General features: G+C 36.1%; 1 protein-coding gene across 12 annotated transcripts in view; it reads left to right on the forward strand.

Annotated features, from left to right (window-relative positions):
* Window positions 1–19,657, forward strand: part of NBEA (neurobeachin) — a 708,564-nt gene that overhangs the window by 646,821 nt on the left and 42,086 nt on the right. For all 12 annotated transcript variants that reach the window (XM_016925167.4, XM_054664886.2, XM_054664889.2 and 9 more), the window contains one exon: window positions 17,195–17,362. In XM_016925167.4, coding sequence (XP_016780656.1) covers window positions 17,195–17,362 — 168 coding nt within the window. The remainder of the gene's footprint in view (window positions 1–17,194; window positions 17,363–19,657) is intronic.

Here is a 19,657-nt window from a genome sequence, read left to right on the forward strand (position 1 = left end):
TTATTTATTTCCTTTAACTTCGTGGACATGGTTAATGCAGATCATTCACAGATAAAGTATACTAAGCTTAAATATGCATTAAAGAAAAATAGAGGAGTTATCTTTATTATCCACTGGACATTTCACATTTATTAATTTGCTAATGTTTACTGATAATGTACCAGGAAATGTATATGACATTTTTTAGACTTCTAAACATGCAGTAATGCAGACTGGATGAGCAGGAGGCCACTGTTGTTTCCCAGTCCCAGGACTAGGCCACATTTCCTGCTAGAAGAGTACTATTTTCAGTGGTACCCATTCCATTCAGTGTACAGATAACTTTAGGAAAGGGATTTGCCTTCTTAATAAAAGACTGAAAGTTTGAGAAGAAAGTTTTAGGATGAGCGAAGATTTACTATGATACAGGGAAAGGATGTATGTTTTTTTAAAATTGGGGAAGTGGGCTCTCATGTAAATGATCTGAACCATCTTGTCTTAAGTTTCTAGTAGAGGCCTAAATTAACAAAATTGTGTTGTGAAAAGCATAGGGCATTTGGCGTTAGCATTTTTGAAAGCAGTTATGTAAGATCAGTTTCTCATTATAGTTATTTAAGCAGAGACTTTTTTGTATTGAAAAGAAGCCATTGGAGAGATAGTATGATGTCTCCTTTCAGTTTTTGCAGCAGCTCCCTTATCTTGCGTTACCAATAGCAAATTTCAGTGAGAACAGGAGTAACTAAGTATTTAAACTAGTACTCAATTATAATACATGTAAATACTTCTCCAGATGGAGAAAGCCTGCGCAGAATGCTGTTTGGAAATAGGAACACAGCTAGTCAGTGGTCTTGGTGAGAAGCTGCCTGCTCTGTAAATGAGCCGAAGTCATAACAAAGATAGATGGAAGTAAAGGTCCTCAGTGATATCTCTTCTTAGGAGTACGTCTGCACTGATGCTTCCAAATGCAGACATAGGAAACGGTGGACTAAGTGATTGGTCAAATGCCTCCAGATTCGTCCACTGAAAAATAATTTGTTTGCTATAGAAATTGGTCCCCACAGTTTTTCCTCCTTTTTGTCTTCCTCTCTGCTCATAGCTCACGCTGTCTTCTTAGCTGTTCTGCTGTGTTTATTGCTTTACCTGATTAGTAGACATGGCAAAACAGGCTTTAAAGATAAATTGGTGAAACCTTGTCCCTACAAAAAATACAAAACTTAGTCAGGTGTGGTGACACAGTGTCTGTGATTCCAGCTACTCAGGAGGCTGAGGTGGGAGGATCGTTTGAGCCTAGGAGGTCGAAGCTGCAATGAGCCGAGATTGCGCTACTGCACTCCAGCCGAGATTGCGCCACTGCACTCCACCAGAGCAAGACCCTCTCTCAAAAAAATAAAATAAAATAAAGATAAATTGGCATTCAACAAATGGTGCTGGAAAAATTGGTGCTAGAAGAGTTGGATATCTATATCCAAAAAAAGGAAGGGGAAGGTTTCAGTCCTTACATCACACCATATAAAAAAATTAACTCAAAATAGATCATGGACCTAAGTTTGAAACCTGAAACTATCAAACATCTAAAAGAAACATATAGGAGGAAATCTTTGTGACTTTATGTTAGCAAAGATGTTTTAGATATGACAACAAAAGCACAACCTATAAAAGAAAACATTGATAAACTGGACTTTATTAAAACTTAGCTTGTTTGAACACTACTGTAAGAAAATTAAAAGACAAGCCACAGGCTGAGAAAAAATATTTCAAAACACATCTAATAAAGGACTAGGATCTAAAATATATAAAGAGCATTCAAAAATCAATAAAAATAAAACAATATTTAGATAATTAATTTTTTTAAAGGAGGGGCAAAAGAATCTTCAGCGAGAAGATATGTAGATGGCAAATAAACACATGAAAAGATGCCTCATATCAAAAATTAATCCACAAATTAAAATTAATCAAATTGAAACCACAGTAAGCTACCATTACACATTAGAATGACTTTAAAAATTAAAAGGGGGAAAAAAAAAAACTTCTGACATCCCAAGCCCTGGTAGAGATGCACAATAGCTGAAATTCACATATCCTGCTGGTACAAAACAAGTTGGTTGTTTCTTATAAACACACACCAACCATATAACCCAGCAACCCTGCTTCTTGGTTTTAGCCCCCCAAAAATGAAAACTTATACAAGTACATCAGTGTTTATAATGGCTTTATTTGCTTTCATCAAAAGCTGGAAACTACCCAAATATTTCTCACCTGGTAAATGGATAAACAAACTAAAATAAACTATAGTAACTCCATATTATGAAGTACTAGTTAGCCATAAAAAAGAACCAAGCACTGATACATGTAACAAAATCACTTTCTTGCTGTCACTTGGATGATGCCAAAACATTTTTAATGGCTTTATTAAAATATAAGTTATATATCATAAAATTCACTTGTTTTCAGTGTACAATTTAATGATTTTTAGTAAATTTTAACAGTTATATGACCATCACCACAGTCTAATCTTAGAATATTTTCACCACCCCAGAAAGATCCCCTGCCCACCTCCAGCCCAAGGCAACTGCTAATCAACTTTTTATCTCCAAAGGTTTGCCTTTTCTGTGTATTTCATATAAAAGGAATTATACAATATGTGGTCTTTGAGTTTGACTTATTTGAGTAGTTTTTGAGATTCACCCATGTTGTAGCATGTATTGGTACTTTGCCCAACTTTTTACATAATACTACCACATTGTGTGGAATATCACATTTTGTTCACCCATTCATCAGTTGATGAACATTTGATTTGTTTCTACTTTTTGGCAATTTTGAGTAATGCTGCTATGAACAGTCATATACAAATTTCTATGTGAACATACATTTTTATTTATTTGGGGTATAGACCTAGGAGTAGAATTGCTGGGTCATATGGTAAATTTATGTTTAACTTCTTAAGAAACTGCCCAGCTGTTTCTCAAAATGACCTTGCATTCCCCAGCAATGTATGACAGTTCCAGTTCCTCCATATCCTCACTCCCACTTGTTATTACCTGTTTTTTTTTTATTACAGCCATTCTAGTGAATGTGAGGTAATATCTCATTACAATATTTTTTTTTTCTTTTTTTTTTTGAGACGGAGTCTCAGTCTGTCACCCAGGCTGGAGTGCAGTGGCACCATCTCGGCTCACTACAAGCTCTGCCTCCTGGGTTCACGCCATTCTCCTGCCACAGCCTCCTGAGTAGCTGGGACTACAGGCACTCGCCACCACGCCCGGCTAATTTTTTGTATTTTTAGTAGAGACGGGGTTTCACCGTGTTGGCCAGAGTGGTCTCGATCTCCTGACCTCATGATCTGCCCACGTTGACCTCCCAAAGTGCTGGGATTACAGGCGTGAGCCACTGCGCCTGGCCTACAATTTTAATATATATTCCCTAGTGAATAATGATATTGAGCATCTCTTCATGTATTTATTGAATGCTAAAACATTTTTAGATTTATTTTAATAAAACATTTAGTGATTCATTATAGACACAGAATTTGTGTTCTTCATAGTCAAAGAAGTTTGTATGCCCCCAGAATTAATAATTTTATTACTGATGTGCCTAAATGAAATAGAAAAGCCAGTCTTGCTTTTAAAGACAAATCCCTTAGACAGTGTTATACCCCAAATTTTTTGAACGTAGGAAAAGCTAATAATTATTATTGATGAGAAACCTTTAAATAATTAGTGTTGGTATAAGCTAAACAAGCAAGACCTACCTATATCTGCAGAAAATGCTACATTCAACTAGTGTGTTGGGTGGTAATGCAATCCAACTAAATAAACTTTCCAGATAAATGAATTTTCTAGATTTTCCTAAGTGAGAACTTTTTTGAAGCATTATGGTTATCTGTTAAGTTTTATTTTATTTTTAATTGACAATTAATAATTGTTTATATTTATGGGGTATACTGTGGTGTTTTGATATATGTGTACAAGTCAGAATAGTTAGCATATCCATCACCTCAAATATTTATCATTGCTTTGTGGTAAGAACATTTAAAATATATTTAAAATATATATATATTTATATATATATAAATAATTAACTACAGTCACTTTGCTGTGCGATAGAACACCAGAGTTTATTCCTCCTAACTGTAACTGCACCATTGACCAACATTTCCCCTTTCCCTATCCATATCTCCCATCAGCCTCTGGTAACCACCATTCTACTCTCTACTTCTATGAGTTTGACTTTTTTAGATTCCATACATAAGTGAGATCATACATTATTTGTATCTCTGTGCCTGGCCTATTTTATTTAACATAATATCCTCCAGGTTCATCCATGTTGCCACAAGTGACAGAATTTCCTGTTATTTCTTAAAGCTGAATATCATTTCACTGTTTATATATACCATATTTTAAAAATCCATTCATTCATTGGTAGACAGTTAGGTTGCTTCCATATCCTGGCTATTATGAATAATGCTGCAGGGAACATGAGAATGCAAATATCCCTTTAGCATACTGATTTCAGTTACTTTGGGTAAATACCTAGTGGGATGGCTGGATTATATGGTAATTCTATTTTTAGTTGTTTTTGTTTGTTTGTTTGTTTGTTTGTTTTGAGACAGTGTCTCACTCTTGCCCAGACTGAAGTGCAGTGGTGCAATCAGTGACCACTGCAGCCTTGAACTCCCAGGCTCAAGTGATCCTCCCACCTCAGCCTCCCAAGTAGCTGGGAGCACAGGTGCATGCCACCACACCCAGCTAATTTTTAAATTTGTTATAGAGATGGAAGAGTCTTGAACTCTTGGGCTCAAGTAATCCTCCCACCTCAGCCTCCCAAAATGCTGGGATTACAGGCATGAGCCACCAAGCCAGGCCTATTTTTAGTTTTTTGAGGAATCTCCAAATTGTTTTCCAAAATGGCTTTACTAATTTATGCCACTACCAAGAGCGTAGTTGTTCCCCTTTTCTCCACATCTTTGCCAACACTTATCTTTCATCTTTTTTATAATAGCCAATCTAACAGGTATAAGGTTATATCTCACTGTGGCTTTAACTTGCATTTTTCTGATGATTAGAGATGTTGAACATTTTCTCATATGTCCATTGGCCATTTGTATGTCTTCTTTTGAGAAATGTTTATTTAAATCCTTTGCCCATTTTTAATAGGATTATTTGTTTCCTTGTTGAGTAGTTTCGGTTCCTTGTATTATGGTTATCTTTCTAAAATTTATTACTACTTTGTTCCCTGCCCTTTTATACAAAGGATGATACTTCATTTTTTACTTAAAAAAGTCAAGTTTATCATCCTGAGTACCCATTGTTATTACATGAAGTGATATAATTCCATATCTATTATTTTCTACTTTCTTCTTCAGGTTGTCAGCTATCAGTACAGTTCCCTTTAATAGCCCTCAGCCATACCAATGAAAATTGGTTGTTTACAATCTCTTCTAGACTACAAAACCAGATAATTCATTGTATCAAGCCCTTATTATAAGGCTTAAGAATCAGTCAAGTGCTCAGTGAGGCCGTAGAGGAAATGTGAATTTTGTAGCTCTGATAGGGAGTGACTTTAGCCTCTACCTCAAGTTTCACTGGCCACTGCTGATTTGGAAGTTGTGTATCAAAAGATGAAGTGACAAAACTGTCCTTAGTAAATTAATGTAACTACAGGCAGCACGAGGTTAACACTTCTTCTTACATGCAAACAGCTATCTGGCTGGCCTAAGGCATTCTTCTCCCCTAGTGTAGCTGCTTGCATTTGTTTCTCCTCTTTCCTCATTCCAAGACTTAACTGCTGACAACTGCTGCAAATCAGAATGGATACCCTAATCTTAGCCACCTTACCCCATACCCTAGTGATAGTCCTGAGTCATCCTGATATGAAGGTTGACCAGGATATCATAATGGCAATGATAGTGCTTGTAGGACATGCCATTTGAGTGTGTATTCTGTGCCAGATACTGTGCTAGAACTTCAGGTGCATCATTGTTTTAATCCTTAAAAAATCACTTTCAGAGGCCAAGGCAGATCGATTGCTTGAGACCAGGAGTTCAAGGTGGGCAACATGGTGAAACCCCATCTCTACTAAAAATACAAAAACAAAAAAACAAAAAAAAATTAACAAGGCGTGGTGGTACATAGTCCCAGTTACTCGGGAGGCTGAGTGAGAGAATCACTTGAGCCCAAGTGGACAGTGAGCCAACATCACACCATTGCACTCCAGCCTAGGTGACAGAATAAGACCCTGTCTCAAAAAAAAAAAAAAAAAATTAGCTGAGGAGTTATTAACCTGAAACCCATTGAGGTAAAAATATTTTTTTTTTGAGACAGAGTCTTACCCTGTTGCCCCGGCTGGAGTGCAGTGGCACGATCTCAGCTCACTGCAACCTCCGCCTCCTGGGTTCAAGTGATTCTCCTGCCTCACCCTTCCAAGTAGCTGGGATTATAGGCATGCACCACCACGCCCGGCTACTTTTTTGTATTTTTAATAGAGACAGGGTCTCACCATGTTGGCCAGCCTGGTCTTGAACTCCTGACCTCAGGTGATCCGCCTGCCTCAGCCTCCAAAAGCGCTGGGATTACAGGCCTGAGCCACCATGCTCGGCCCCATTGAGGTAAATTTACATGCCAAATACCACCACCTTATCAAGGTGTCAGTGTTCTTATTCACAGTCTCCAGGATAGGTAAGTGGTGGTGGCAAGAGGAGCCGTGGAGGAGAGGAGAAAGGAGAAGAGAAGGAAATCCGAAGCCAGCTTCGTAGGGTGAGCAGAAGATGGGAAGAGATGAGAATTCAGCATGGTCCAGCCCCAGCAGCTTTTAGGACCTGACTGTCTATGGTCCCTGTTTCTATATCTTTTACCCTCCACCCTTACTCCTGGTCGGTTTTCTCATCCTACTACTAGGAAATGATCATACTGATCTCTTGCAGAAATAATGTCAGATATCTGTGTTAAAACTATAAAGTTTAACCAGTTATCTACATATGTTCATACTTGCTGAAGGAATGTTTATTTGGTGAGTATTTATGCAATATACAAAGTCTAGGCACTAATATAAAATATCAAGTATTTAAATTTTTCATAAATTCCTTGAATATAGGCTGTATTTTTTATGTTGTTTTGTAACTTTAAAAGTTTCTAACTTTATATTTGCTGGGTAATTCATGCAGGATTTAGTTCTTATGAAATAGCTTTAGAGAAAATGTGCTCTAGTATATTTATAATTTTGACTAGGATTATCTTCAGTTATTTGAAAGAGTTCTTTGTAATGAGCCTAAAGTATAAAATGAAAATGTCATATATTCCAAAGAGATGACATTCACAGTGGTAAAAAACCTCCATTTCTTTGTATGGATTAGTATTCTGTATCTATGAGTATTCCCTCCTTCTTCTTTCAAACTGTCATTAAGAAATTCAAGGCAAAGATGACAAAATATTATAAAAAGTGATATCATTGATGATTAAATGCCCAGCTTTATTACTGCATGCCAGCAATTGAACAGCAGGTATTTGATGCATTTGTAGCAGACTTTACATGTCTACAACCTAATTTCATTTTTTATTTTTTTAAAAAATGAAGCAGTACTTTGTTGTTTAAGTTATGGACAATAACATGTATGTAATTGGTTAGAATTGTTTGTTTTGTAAATACAGTGCCAAGAATTGTGTTTCACTGAAGAGCTGTGAAATACAAAGTTTACTCTCACTAGGAAATCTGGAAAAGCGATACAGACACATTTAGTAGACATTTCAATGCATTCTAAGGTCATTAAGTTTATACGTCAAGAATTGGTTTAATTTATCCACACGAAGCTAGGCTTATTAGACTGACTTACTCATGAAATATTAATAAAGCATTGTGTTTAGTTCTAACCTGATTATAATCTGACCTTCTGACAAAGGACAGAAATAGAAAGTATCTCTGATAACATTACCCTAATGCTGGGTTCATCCATCATAATCTACCCTTTTAAAAATTTGTTTTAGAAAAAGGCCCTTTCACGGATGTGCATTGATAATCTCATCTAGCCCTCAGCCCAGCAGATTCCTGGTGCTGCTGGGCCAAGTACAGGCTGTCTGCAGTCAGCAGAGCATGCACAGCAACTGAGGCAGGGGAAGCCAAGCTCCAGTGTGGCTCTGCTCATATTGTATTATAACCTTTACAGAATGTCCGTATTTCAAAGAAAATGTTTCCTTTTTAAGCTGGGTTTTTTTTTTTAAGTAGATTATACCCCAAATGCAAATGTAAAAATTTGCATTTGGGGTATAATCTACTTTTAAAAACCCCAGCTTAAAAAAGAATTTTAAGCAAATAACAGAAGAATTTTTGGAAGTCTTATGTAGGAATTAAAAATATCAAGATAGACATCTTGTGTTTGAGTGCCATCTCTGGAACACCTGTTAGCCATGTGTTGTGCTGAACCCCTATTAACTTCAACAGGGATGGCACCAGGTTCTAGAGGCCAAAGAAGAGACCCAGAGCCAGTGAGCATGACATAGAGCTTTACTGGGGACTTACCTATTGGGGAAAGTCCAGTGGTAGCAGGCTGGACAGGAGACCCATATGGCTCAGTGGCAGCAGACTGGACAGCAGAACTGCAACCACTTGCAAAAAACCTGCTGTTTATATCACATTTTTATTTAACACTCCCCCATCCAACCACAACATCCTGTATCTGGCAACCTTCATTTAACCCAAAACAAAGGGCCTTGATTCCCATTATGGCCTGAGTTCCAAGAGATGGGCCAGAGGGGGCTCAGATATTCTTCACAGATAAGGAATGGATCTCCAGGTTGGCCACCCCAATTCCCTAGCTTGAGACTCTCAACTGCATTCAGGTGTGTCTGCCATACAGGGTCTTTCTCAAGGTTTGTTCAAGTCATCACTGTCAGGTGCAGCTTACCGCACACCATGACACTTGGAAGTAAGACACCCTATCTCTTGGAACTGCAGTGTCCTCCTTATTTCTCAAATTGAGGACTTGTTCATTCCATAAGTCTTTACTGAGAGCTAGCTATGAGCAAGGCATTATGGAAAATACAAAGAATGGCCATGGATCCTACTCTAAGTGAAGTTAGAGTAGAGAAATTCCTTCGTTCATTCCGTAATTATGAAGGGGCTATCATGCACTTCATCCTGCTCTGGGCTCTGGGAACACAAGGATGAGCAACTCAGTGAGTGGCTTCAGAAGGTGCACTCTAGTTAGGGACACAGAGAAATAAACAAACAGTCCCAGTAAACACTGATAGTGTTTATTCAACAGATACCTGTTGAGTGTTCCGGGTGATGTTTTATGTGTTTGCAAGGATCCCTGCCGTCCTGGAGCTCACTTTTGATCAAAGGGAGACAGGCGATAGACGATTTTTTAAAAGTGAAATATCTAGTATCTTAGAAGGTGACCGGTGGTAGAAAATACCACTGCAAGAAAAGGGGACCGTGAGTACCTGCAGGGGAGAGAGGTCAAGACAGCCTCCCTATGAAGGGAGATTAGAGGTAGGCCTGGAGGAGCAGAGGGAGGGAGCCAAGTGACTCTCTTGGGGAAAGAGCATGGTGGGCAAAGGGAACATTAGAGCAAAGGCCTTGTGGCAGGGATGTGCTTGGCAAGGAGGCCAGTGGGCCAGGAAAGGGTGGGCAAGTGGGCACACAGTAGGAAAAGAGGACTGAGTAGTAGTGGGGGAGCATCACACAGGGTCTTGAAGGCCATCATAAGTACTTTGCCTTTTTACCCTGAGTAAAATGTAAAGTCCTTGCAATCTTTTGAGTAGAAGTGTGACTGATCTTCCTTATGTTTTGAAAGGATCACTCGCTGCAGTGTTGGGAATGAATGATTCTGCAAGGGTAGAATCAGGGAGATCTGCTAGAAGGTAATTTGAGAGATGATGGTGGCTTGGACCAGGGGTAGCAGTAAAAGTAGTAAGAAATTATTGATTCTGGGTGTTTTTTAAAATTTGAGCCTATAGCCTCCCTGGGACTTCCTACCAGTGGACATTTTCCCTCAGGTATCTCTAGTCTTACAGAGGCAGGTGAAGGGCTGGGGATGAGCATGCGGAGTAGTGATGGCTACAGCAGCAGAGATAGATAAATCCATCTTAGCAGAACATTTTAGAGAGTTCAGCTAAAATGAAAGCGTGGGTGTTTAGTGCCTGTTGTCAACTTGGCCCTTTAGCAGAAATTCTAAGCAGCGGAAAAAGCCAGAGTCAACATGTTTATCCTCCGCTAGACTGTAATCTTTTTCAGGACATCGAATGCTTATTCATCTATGTGTCCTCTAAGGCTAATGTCTGACATATGGTTGGTGGTCAGTAATCTGGGGCAGGAGAGAGATTAGACTATATTCACCTTGTCTATTTGCATTTCAGTGGGATCTGCTCCCAAAGATCAGAGGTTTTGTCTTGTTTGTCACAGCATCCCAGGGCCTAGAACACTGCCTGGCACATAACAGGTGCTCCATGTTGAATGAATGAATGCTCCCTCTGTTTGAAATGCCCTTCTCCCAGATGTCCTTATAGTTCATTTCTTCACTGGGGTCCTTAATTGTCACAAACTCAGAGAAGCCTTCCCTGGCCTCCTCCCCTAAACCAGCAGTCCTCCCCCACTACACATACACCCTACTCCCCATCCTGCTTTTCTGTTTCCTTCGCACTTGTCACCTGCTGACACACCTTGTATCTTACTAATTATGTTAGTTTTTGTTGGTCTCCTCCCACTACAATGTAAACTCTCTTGCAGGGACTTTGGGTTTTTTTGTTCACTGCTATAATCTTACAATCTAGAAGAGGGTCTGTCACAAAGCAGATGGCCAATCAATATTTGCTGAGTGAATGAATGAGCTTCTTCCCCAGCCCCGCCCTCATTACTGACATTTCCTTTATTCCTTCCTCTTGTGATCATCACATCTTTTCCATTGCTTTAATTAATAAACCTATAAATATTTATTAAAGTTATTATCCAATGATAGGTTAAGAGTTATGGGAAATGCAAGATAAGAATTAGATAAAGTCCCTATCTTCAAAAGGCTTACATTCTAATTGAGGATATAGTATTAACTTTGGAAACAATGAAGTGCTAATTGGCAATCATCCCATTCATTTGTACAGTACCTCACAGTTTGTTGTAAAATGATTTCACAAGTAAATTTGCATGTGTTTTCTTACTCTATTAAGTAACAAGAGGATACTGATGAAAAGTGTTGGGTAGAAATTCATAGAAAAAAACAAGTGAGAGCTGAGAACACAGGAAGCAAACACTGAACTTGAGTAAGAAGGATGAGTAGGTCTTCAAAAAGCAGGAAGACAATGCTTGCAAGCTAGAGAGAAAGAAAGCAAAAGCTCTGAGGTCATACCAGCTGCTGTGTGCCCAAGGGCTGTGAAGTGTCTGTGCTAGGGAAGCTAAGGATTTATATCAGGAAGTCCTGAGAAACAGTGGGGAAAGGTGGGATGGAGGTTTGAAAGGCCTGAGTCACATAGGTTATGCTGGGAGGAGCAGTGGCAGCTTTGAAATAGAGAATGGCAATGTGGACATGATGGCTTGACAAGTCTGTCCCACAAGCAGGACACCAGACAGACTGGATTACAGAAGAAGTTTGAAGTATGTTGTAGTAACCCATGTGGAGAGCTGTGAGGGTTAGAAATAATCTTCTGTCTTATACATCCAGAAACAGTCAAGTACTGGAATAATTTAAGCCCCTTAAAATAAACATCAAAGACAACTATATTGTCTCTACTTAAAACGGTTGAATTATTGAAGCTGTAATAGCTCCAACTTCGTCAAATTATGAAAAGAAGATGGCATAGGCACTACAGAAGTGACAATATGGCTTTCTGATTGTCTACTTGAATATATGCAACTCTATTTAGAGAATTTTTTAATCTCAAAAGCAGATTTTTGAGGTAATGAGAAAAAGGGATGGGAAATATTTTTGCTCTGGTCTAGAAGAAGACATGGGTATTTAATATTCTTAAGTTTTAAAATTCAGGAGAAATATTGTCTCCTCACAGTTAAATTTGGTAGTCTACTTTCTTTTTTTCATAAATTTCAGAGAAGCTTTACCCCAAACCTGCTAGAGAAAGAATTCTGTACCATCCAATACTCATGGGAGAAAATAGAAATTAGAATGAGGGAAATATTATCCATCTAAGAGATATCCTCTCTAGTTTAAATATCACTCTTTATTTTCTTCTTTCCAGATCCCCAGGGTAGAGCTCTGGATTGGGAATTGGTTTATCTAGGCTTAACGCAATTGCTTCTGCCTTTAGATACGCAAGTAGAGGGTAAAGAAAGCTATTAAGACCATTATGACACTAATAGCTTAGTAATCAAGTATTTCTTTACATTTTTCCAATGTAAGTATTGTACTAAAAATCCCGTTTCAAAGTGCCAAATAGGTTTGTATATAAAAATGGTTCTGAAAAGAACAAAATAAACAGATACCAATGACCGGTCAATACTGTTTATAGTAAAGAGTCTTAATGTCAGGCTTCAGCTTTAGACAAGTTGTTATATTTTAATTATTGATAGCTAATGTTCCATTCTTAGATATTCATTTAATTTTGAACTAGATTTAGCTTTTAAATGTGTAAACTGTATCTTCTTTTCTTTCTGCACAGTAAGTGGCAAGATAAAAAATCGATAAGACTTTGTTTAACCTCTTACCTCATTGTTCCTTTGCCATTTAATTTTATAATAAAAAAGACAAAATTATTTAACTATAATTAATTATTTATTGATTCACTATGCTGCCTCTCTAAGATATAGAATAGGGTAAATAACTATAGACATAAATATTTTTTAATTTAATTAAAGACTATTATGAGCATCTATGAGCTAATAAATTTTAAAACTGAGATGAAATGGATGAATACTGAGAAAAATATTTAAAATGTCAAAATTGAGACTTACAAGACTTATGGAAATTTAAATGGTAAAATCTTCCCATCCCCTCCTCAAAATTCAAGGCCCATATTACATTACACGTAAATTCTACCAAATTTTCAACAGATAATGAATTCATTTTCTTATACAAATTGTTCCAGGAAACATGGAAAGCTATCCAGCTAATTTTATGAGGCTAGAATTCCAAAAATAGTGAAGGGGAGGAAAAAGAAATAAGGCTTATTTCATGTATGGCTATAAATATAAAAATTCTAAATGAATTATTATCAGTGTTATTAAATGTGTGTGTATATGCCTGTGTATGTGTATGTGTGTGTGTGTGTGTGTGTGTGTGTGTGAATTGCATCAGGACTAAGTAGAGTTAAACCCTTAAGATCAGGAAAAAGACAGGGATTTTCCACATCACCACTGCTGTTTTACATAGTTCTTAAGGCTAAGAACAATTCTATAAGAAAACAAAAAGTTGTAGATGTAACTACTAAGAGTTGCTACAAACACAATCAACTTCTAGAAATCAGTATCATTGTTCTACATCATTAATAACCAAGTATAAAATATAGTTTCAAAATATTACAGTTGCATCAAAATTTATGAAGTATCTGGGAATAAACTGAACCAAGAACACTAAGATAAAACTTTTATGGAGAAAATTTTATTTTTTAACTCTACTAAAGGACATGGAAAATGATCTGTATAAATCAAGATATTTGGGGACCTTGGATAGTAAAACCTAGTGTCAGTGTTCACAAATTAATGTATAAATTGATTGGCATTCCAATCAAATTCTTTTGATATATCTATGCACTTAATGTAAAAGTTACAAAGAAGAATAAATGTTCCTGAATAGCCTAGTTTATCCTGAAAAAAAGAATAAATTCTAGCACATATTGAGATATGTAAGAAATAAGATAATTAAGATAAGGTAATAATAGAAATGAAAAATATAGAAAGCTGGACACACATACGTTGACATGATAGATACATAGAAGAGAGAGCAAAAGAATATAAAGATAAAATAAATTAAGATAATAATAGAAATGAAAAATATAGAAAGCTGGGCACACACATATCTAGACATGATAAATACATAGGAGAGAGAGCAAAAGAAAAAGAGGGAGGAAGGAGACTGGGCTTCTATGTAGATTATGATATTATCTGTAAATAACGGCAGCTTTGTCTTCGTTTCAAATATATATTTACACAGTAAAGATAATACCATACATCTCTGAGAAAAGGAATTTTTGTTTAATAGATGGTATTGGAAAAACTCACTCACTTTATAAACAAAAATAAGACTGGACCCATATCTAATATCATATATGAATGAAAGTAGATGTAGATTAATTAAAGATCAAAATATGAAAAGTAAAACCATAAATATAAAGCTAAATGGTACAAATATATTTATCTCTATAATTCAAGACAAAACCTCAAAGCATAAACATTTTTAAAACATGATTTGATGATCTCAAAATTAAGAAAATATATCCAACAAAGAACATGGATAAAGTTAATAGATATATGACATTTGGGAGAATGCATTTGCACTGTTTCAAACCAACAAGGAACTCTTATCTAAAATATATAAATCAGGCCAGGTGCAGTTGCTCACATTTGTAATTCCAGCACTTTGGGAGGCCGAGGCAGGCGGATCACATGAGCTCAGGAGTTTGAGACCAGCCTGGGCAACATGGCGAAACCCTGTCCCTGCAATACAAAAATACAAAAATTAGCCAGGCACGGTGGCGCATGTCTGTAGTCCCACCCAGCTACTCGGGAGGCTGAGATGGAAGGATCACTGGAGCCCAGGAGACGGAGGTTGTAGTGAGCTGAGATCGCAACACTGCACTCCGCCCTGGGCCATAGAGTGAGATCCTGTCTAAAAAATAATAATAATAAAATTAAATATATAAATCAACAATATAAAGACAAGAACCTCCAGTGTTTAAATGGGTAAGGGATATGAACAGGAAATTTACAGAAGAGGAAACCCAAAAGACCAACAAGCATATTAAAAAGATGTCAAATCTGTTAGTAATTTGAGGAATACAAATTAAAACAATGAGATATTATTTTGTATCTCTTATACTGGCCAAAATTAGAAACCTGGATAATACTAAGAGTTGATGGAGATAAGGACGTATAGAAACTGTCATGCATTGCTAGAGAGTGGGCACGGATGACTCACATTAAGTATGCACTCCCAGTTCTACTCCAGATTATAAATCCCAAAGAAATTCTCAGAAAGATCCAAAAGGGGCATTTATCACAGGCTTGTGTCATGGGGATTAGAGGTAGCCTGGTGTTTGTTACCAGGGGAGTTTTGTGCAGCCATGAGAAGCAATGGGCTAGTCACACAGTGACACAGGTAGATTTTTAAAATAATACTAAGAAAAGTAAGGAACAAAATGAAATTTTTAACCCTATATATTTTTATAGTTCAAAAGTATATCCACAAAAGAATGAGTAATATTTTATAAGGGCACATGCAAACTAAAGGAGAAACATTAAATACATTATAGTTATTGCCCATGGTGGTGGAAGGAAATGAAAATAGGAGATGGAGATGAAAGAGAAAAAACACATTTTAAAAGCTCAAATTATTGACAAGTCATCATTCCCACTACCACTCATGATTCCATTAGGTATTTTATTCAATAATGGTTTTACTCTAATAGAGATAATAGTAAATTTCATCAAACCTTTCTTTAGTGGTATCTATAAGATATATTTGTAATGAATGCGCTTAGCTGATCATGTTGGTAAAATCTTCCTTTAAATTATATATCTGATTCCATAACTAAATTGAATTCCTGTGAATAGACTTGAGCAGTAGTTAGTCAATAATGAACCTCTATTTACTCATTTTTTAAATCCCTTCATTTATTGCATCAGACACTGAAAATATTACTAAATAATTAGACTGACATTTTTTCTTAATTGAATAGTTATAGAGAATTGACAAAATCATTTATACAAATTGACCAAACTAATATAGACATAATACAGAATTTTAACCGTCTCTTCTTTCAGACTCATTTCCTGTGTTCTACTCTGAACTGTTATTTCAAGATCGATGAGATAGACAATATAGAAATTCTGTTTGCCTTTAGTATGGAAACTATTCTTTCATAAAATGTCATTGTTTACATTGCTGAATGAGAAACATCCACACTAATTGGTGTAGATGAAATACAAAAAATTTTGAAAGGAGTAAATCAGGAAAGGGATTGAAGGGAATAAATTACTAGTTAAATGTGATCACAGGAAAAGTTGAAAAGTATTATTTATAATATTTTATATACTTAAAAAATGAAAAGCAGTTTTTGGCAATCTTAATTCAAGAAATCATTTATTCATTAAGTGAATTCCAAATTGGTTTCAACACCATGGAAATCACAGAGAATGACTTTGTTCACATATTTAGTGACAGCCATAATTTAGAAAATTGTCTTACATGGCTGTGCAATAGCTGAAATTTACGAAGCTAGATGTACAGCTCTTTTCCATGTTGTTGAAATCAGTGTCCTCTTTAAATCACTAGGAAGTTGATGATAAATGACTGCAGTAAGTGAGAGGCGTAGTGAGCCATGCACCATCACTGCTTATTTCACGGACCTGAGCAAGACTCCCTACCTACCTGTCAAGACACCTCTAGGAAGCTTCTGATGGCTTCTTAGGAAATAAAAAGGCCTTTTTTTTTTCTTTTTTCTGTTTATGGAAACTTAGTATGGGCCTTGACTCTCAGTAATTTATATTTCTTTCCCATTAGCTAGCAAACATCCAAAATTGCCCAGTGATTCCCAAACTGTGTAATAGCTGAGTTAATTCATAGTGGAAGAAAGATATTCCCTTCTAGTCATCTCAGAGGTAAGCTGGAGGACTTCAGGCAGGAAAATAAATGTATATCAGAGTTTCTCATAAAATTGCTTAATTTCAAACTAATATTTAAAAATGAGAAATGAAATTGTAACATGGTATTAAAAAAGGTAATTTAAATTATTTTTCTTTTAAACATGAGCGTGTTTTAATAAGAAATTTATTTATGTTAAATCATATTATGTACCTAATGGAGCCAAGAGAAAGTTTAGCATTTTAGAAAGGGAAAATTTTCATTTAGGTCTCTGTATTTTCATTTAGGTGTCTGTAAAATACTACTGAGGTAGTATTTTTCCACTTCTAGGAACTGAAGATCTGATGCATATAAATCAAGGATAGAAATTTAAAGAGCATATTCTCCTTTTTATATATATTTCAAAGTAAAAAAAAAATAAATGATATGAAGGTGTACTAAGTTTTGATGGTCTCTCATTTCTTTCTTGACTCATTTCAGGCCCTAGAAAGTGAATTTGTTTCTTGCCAACTTCATCAGTGGATCGACCTTATATTTGGCTATAAGCAGCGAGGACCAGAAGCAGTTCGTGCTCTGAATGTTTTTCACTACTTGACTTATGAAGGCTCTGTGAACCTGGATAGTATCACTGATCCTGTGCTCAGGGAGGTAGGTGTTAAATCCCATATTATTCCAAAAATTTCTGTCATCTCTCAAACACAAATTTGACATTCCATCTCTTTCTGTATAATTTTGTTTTCAACATAACTTCTTACAAAACAGATTTCAGGTTCTTGACATATGTGGAAAAATTGAAAAAAGTCCCAAAACAAGTAATGCAACCAGTACGTGGTTCCTTTTTAAATTGCAGACACTTTAAATATACTTCTATATCTGTACATTTGTTTTTCTTACTTCAAAATTTACATTAAAATATGTAATGCTTTATGTATGTTAGTAATAAGTGAAACCTAGCTGAATATTTCAATAGGAATATTTCACATTAAAATAATCTGCCACTGTGGCTATTCTTAAAAATAACAGCACAAGTGCTAGGATTACAGGTTCAGTGGCTCTTGCCTGTAATTCCAGCACTTTGGGAGGCCAAGGTGAGTGGATGGCTTGAGCCCAGGAGTTCGAGACCAGCCTGGCCAATATGCTGAAACCCCATCTCTACAAAAAATACAAAAATTAGCAGGGTGTGGTGGCGCAGGCCTGTGGTCCCAGCTACTGCGGGGGCTGAGGTGAGAAGATCGCTTGAACCCAGGAGGCAGAGGTTGCCATGAGCCAAGATTGCACCACTGCACTCCAGCCTGGGTGCCAGAGCGAGACCCTCTCTCAAAAAAATAATAAATAAATAAAAGGAATATTTCTACCTTTTAGACAGAATACTCAAAAAAATGCATGAATGAAATAGATGCAGTTATGCTATTTTATTCTTATGTGTTTTCAATCTGAAATGTTTATAGCTAACAGTTGGGAATTATGTGCTGTAGTATGTATATAGTATTTTTAGTGAAAATATTCATATAAAATATTACTTAAATCACTTCTACATTGCACAAAATGATTTCAGATAAGTGGAAAGAGTGAAGATGCAACAGCTGCTACATAAGTGTTGCTTCAAGGAAGTGATATCCCAGCCTTCCATTCTACCAGATATCTGCCATCTGTCGTATGCAAAACAAGTAATCATTTCTGCATCTCCAGCCAGTGGAATGCTTTTCTTATTTTTTATTTTAAAGGTGGAAAACTTGGAGATGGGCGCAATGAAGCTCTACAGAAAAATTTGCATTCATAAGTCTATTTCTTATATACCTCTATAAAATTAAAATGACTCCATTTGTATGGTTCAAGCAAAGAAGAGGAAAAGGAAGGGAAGAGCCTCATAATCATTGATCCTTGGACCCTTAGGGCAAAATATTCTGAGAACACGTTGCAAGCATATTATTAGGGGCAATATTGTACCATATTGTGTGCACAGGAAGATAAAATTATTGCCTGAAGCCAAGAGAAAAACATAGAGACAGAATGAATGAATGAGAGAGAAGGCAGGTGTTATGAAATTGGCTGGTGAAATAAGGAATTTTCTCTACAAATCGTTACACTCACCCAACTGAGTATCCCCAGTTGTGTATAAATTGTAATCAGATTATTTGGTAGGAGATAATTCTGAGCTTAATTAGTCTCAACTATACACCCTTGCTTATTACATGCCTGTTTTATTAAATACTTTATAAACTATTCTGTTAAGGCTAATACCTTTTAGAATCAGAAAAATAGAAAACAGTTGTAATAGTTCATCCTTATATTCCAAGATCAACTCAATTGTCTTTTGACTTCTAAATGTCATAGACATTTTTGCTTTTGGATATTTTGTTATACATTTTTACCCATTATAATAAAGTCCTGTTCTTATAAAGAAAGTTGCAAGTTAATCCTGTTGGGCAAAACAAATTAAATACATTAAACACAAAATAAAATAAATTAAATAAATAAAATACAAAATAAAATACATTAAGCATCTTATATGTGATGAAAGTGCAAGGCAGCATTAAAATTGACAGAAAAATAGCAGGTTTTTCCAATTTAAATGAGGGTTTAAAAAGAGATAACTGAAAGAATTTGAAAATGAAATTAAAATGGAAATTTTCTTTACATGGATACAGTGTTCATTATTTGAATCTTATCAAAATACCTGTTTCTACAAAATAACATCATTGCTTTGGACAGTGAAAGAATTGTGTATAAGGCTTTGTTAATGTAGAACTTCTTAATGAAACATTACATAGAAATGTAAATTTTAAAATGTAAAAATTAAAAATTAAAAATTGTCTTCTGTTGAATGGGAATGATTCAAGCATATGTTGGCATATTATATAGATGGTCTGAACAATATCTCGTATTACAGCTTCATGACCTTCTAGTGATGCAGACTCTCTGCTACTAGGGTGCCTCAGCTCA

This window comes from Pan troglodytes, chromosome 14 (assembly GCF_028858775.2).
Source record: "Pan troglodytes isolate AG18354 chromosome 14, NHGRI_mPanTro3-v2.0_pri, whole genome shotgun sequence".
NCBI lineage: Eukaryota > Metazoa > Chordata > Mammalia > Primates > Hominidae > Pan > Pan troglodytes.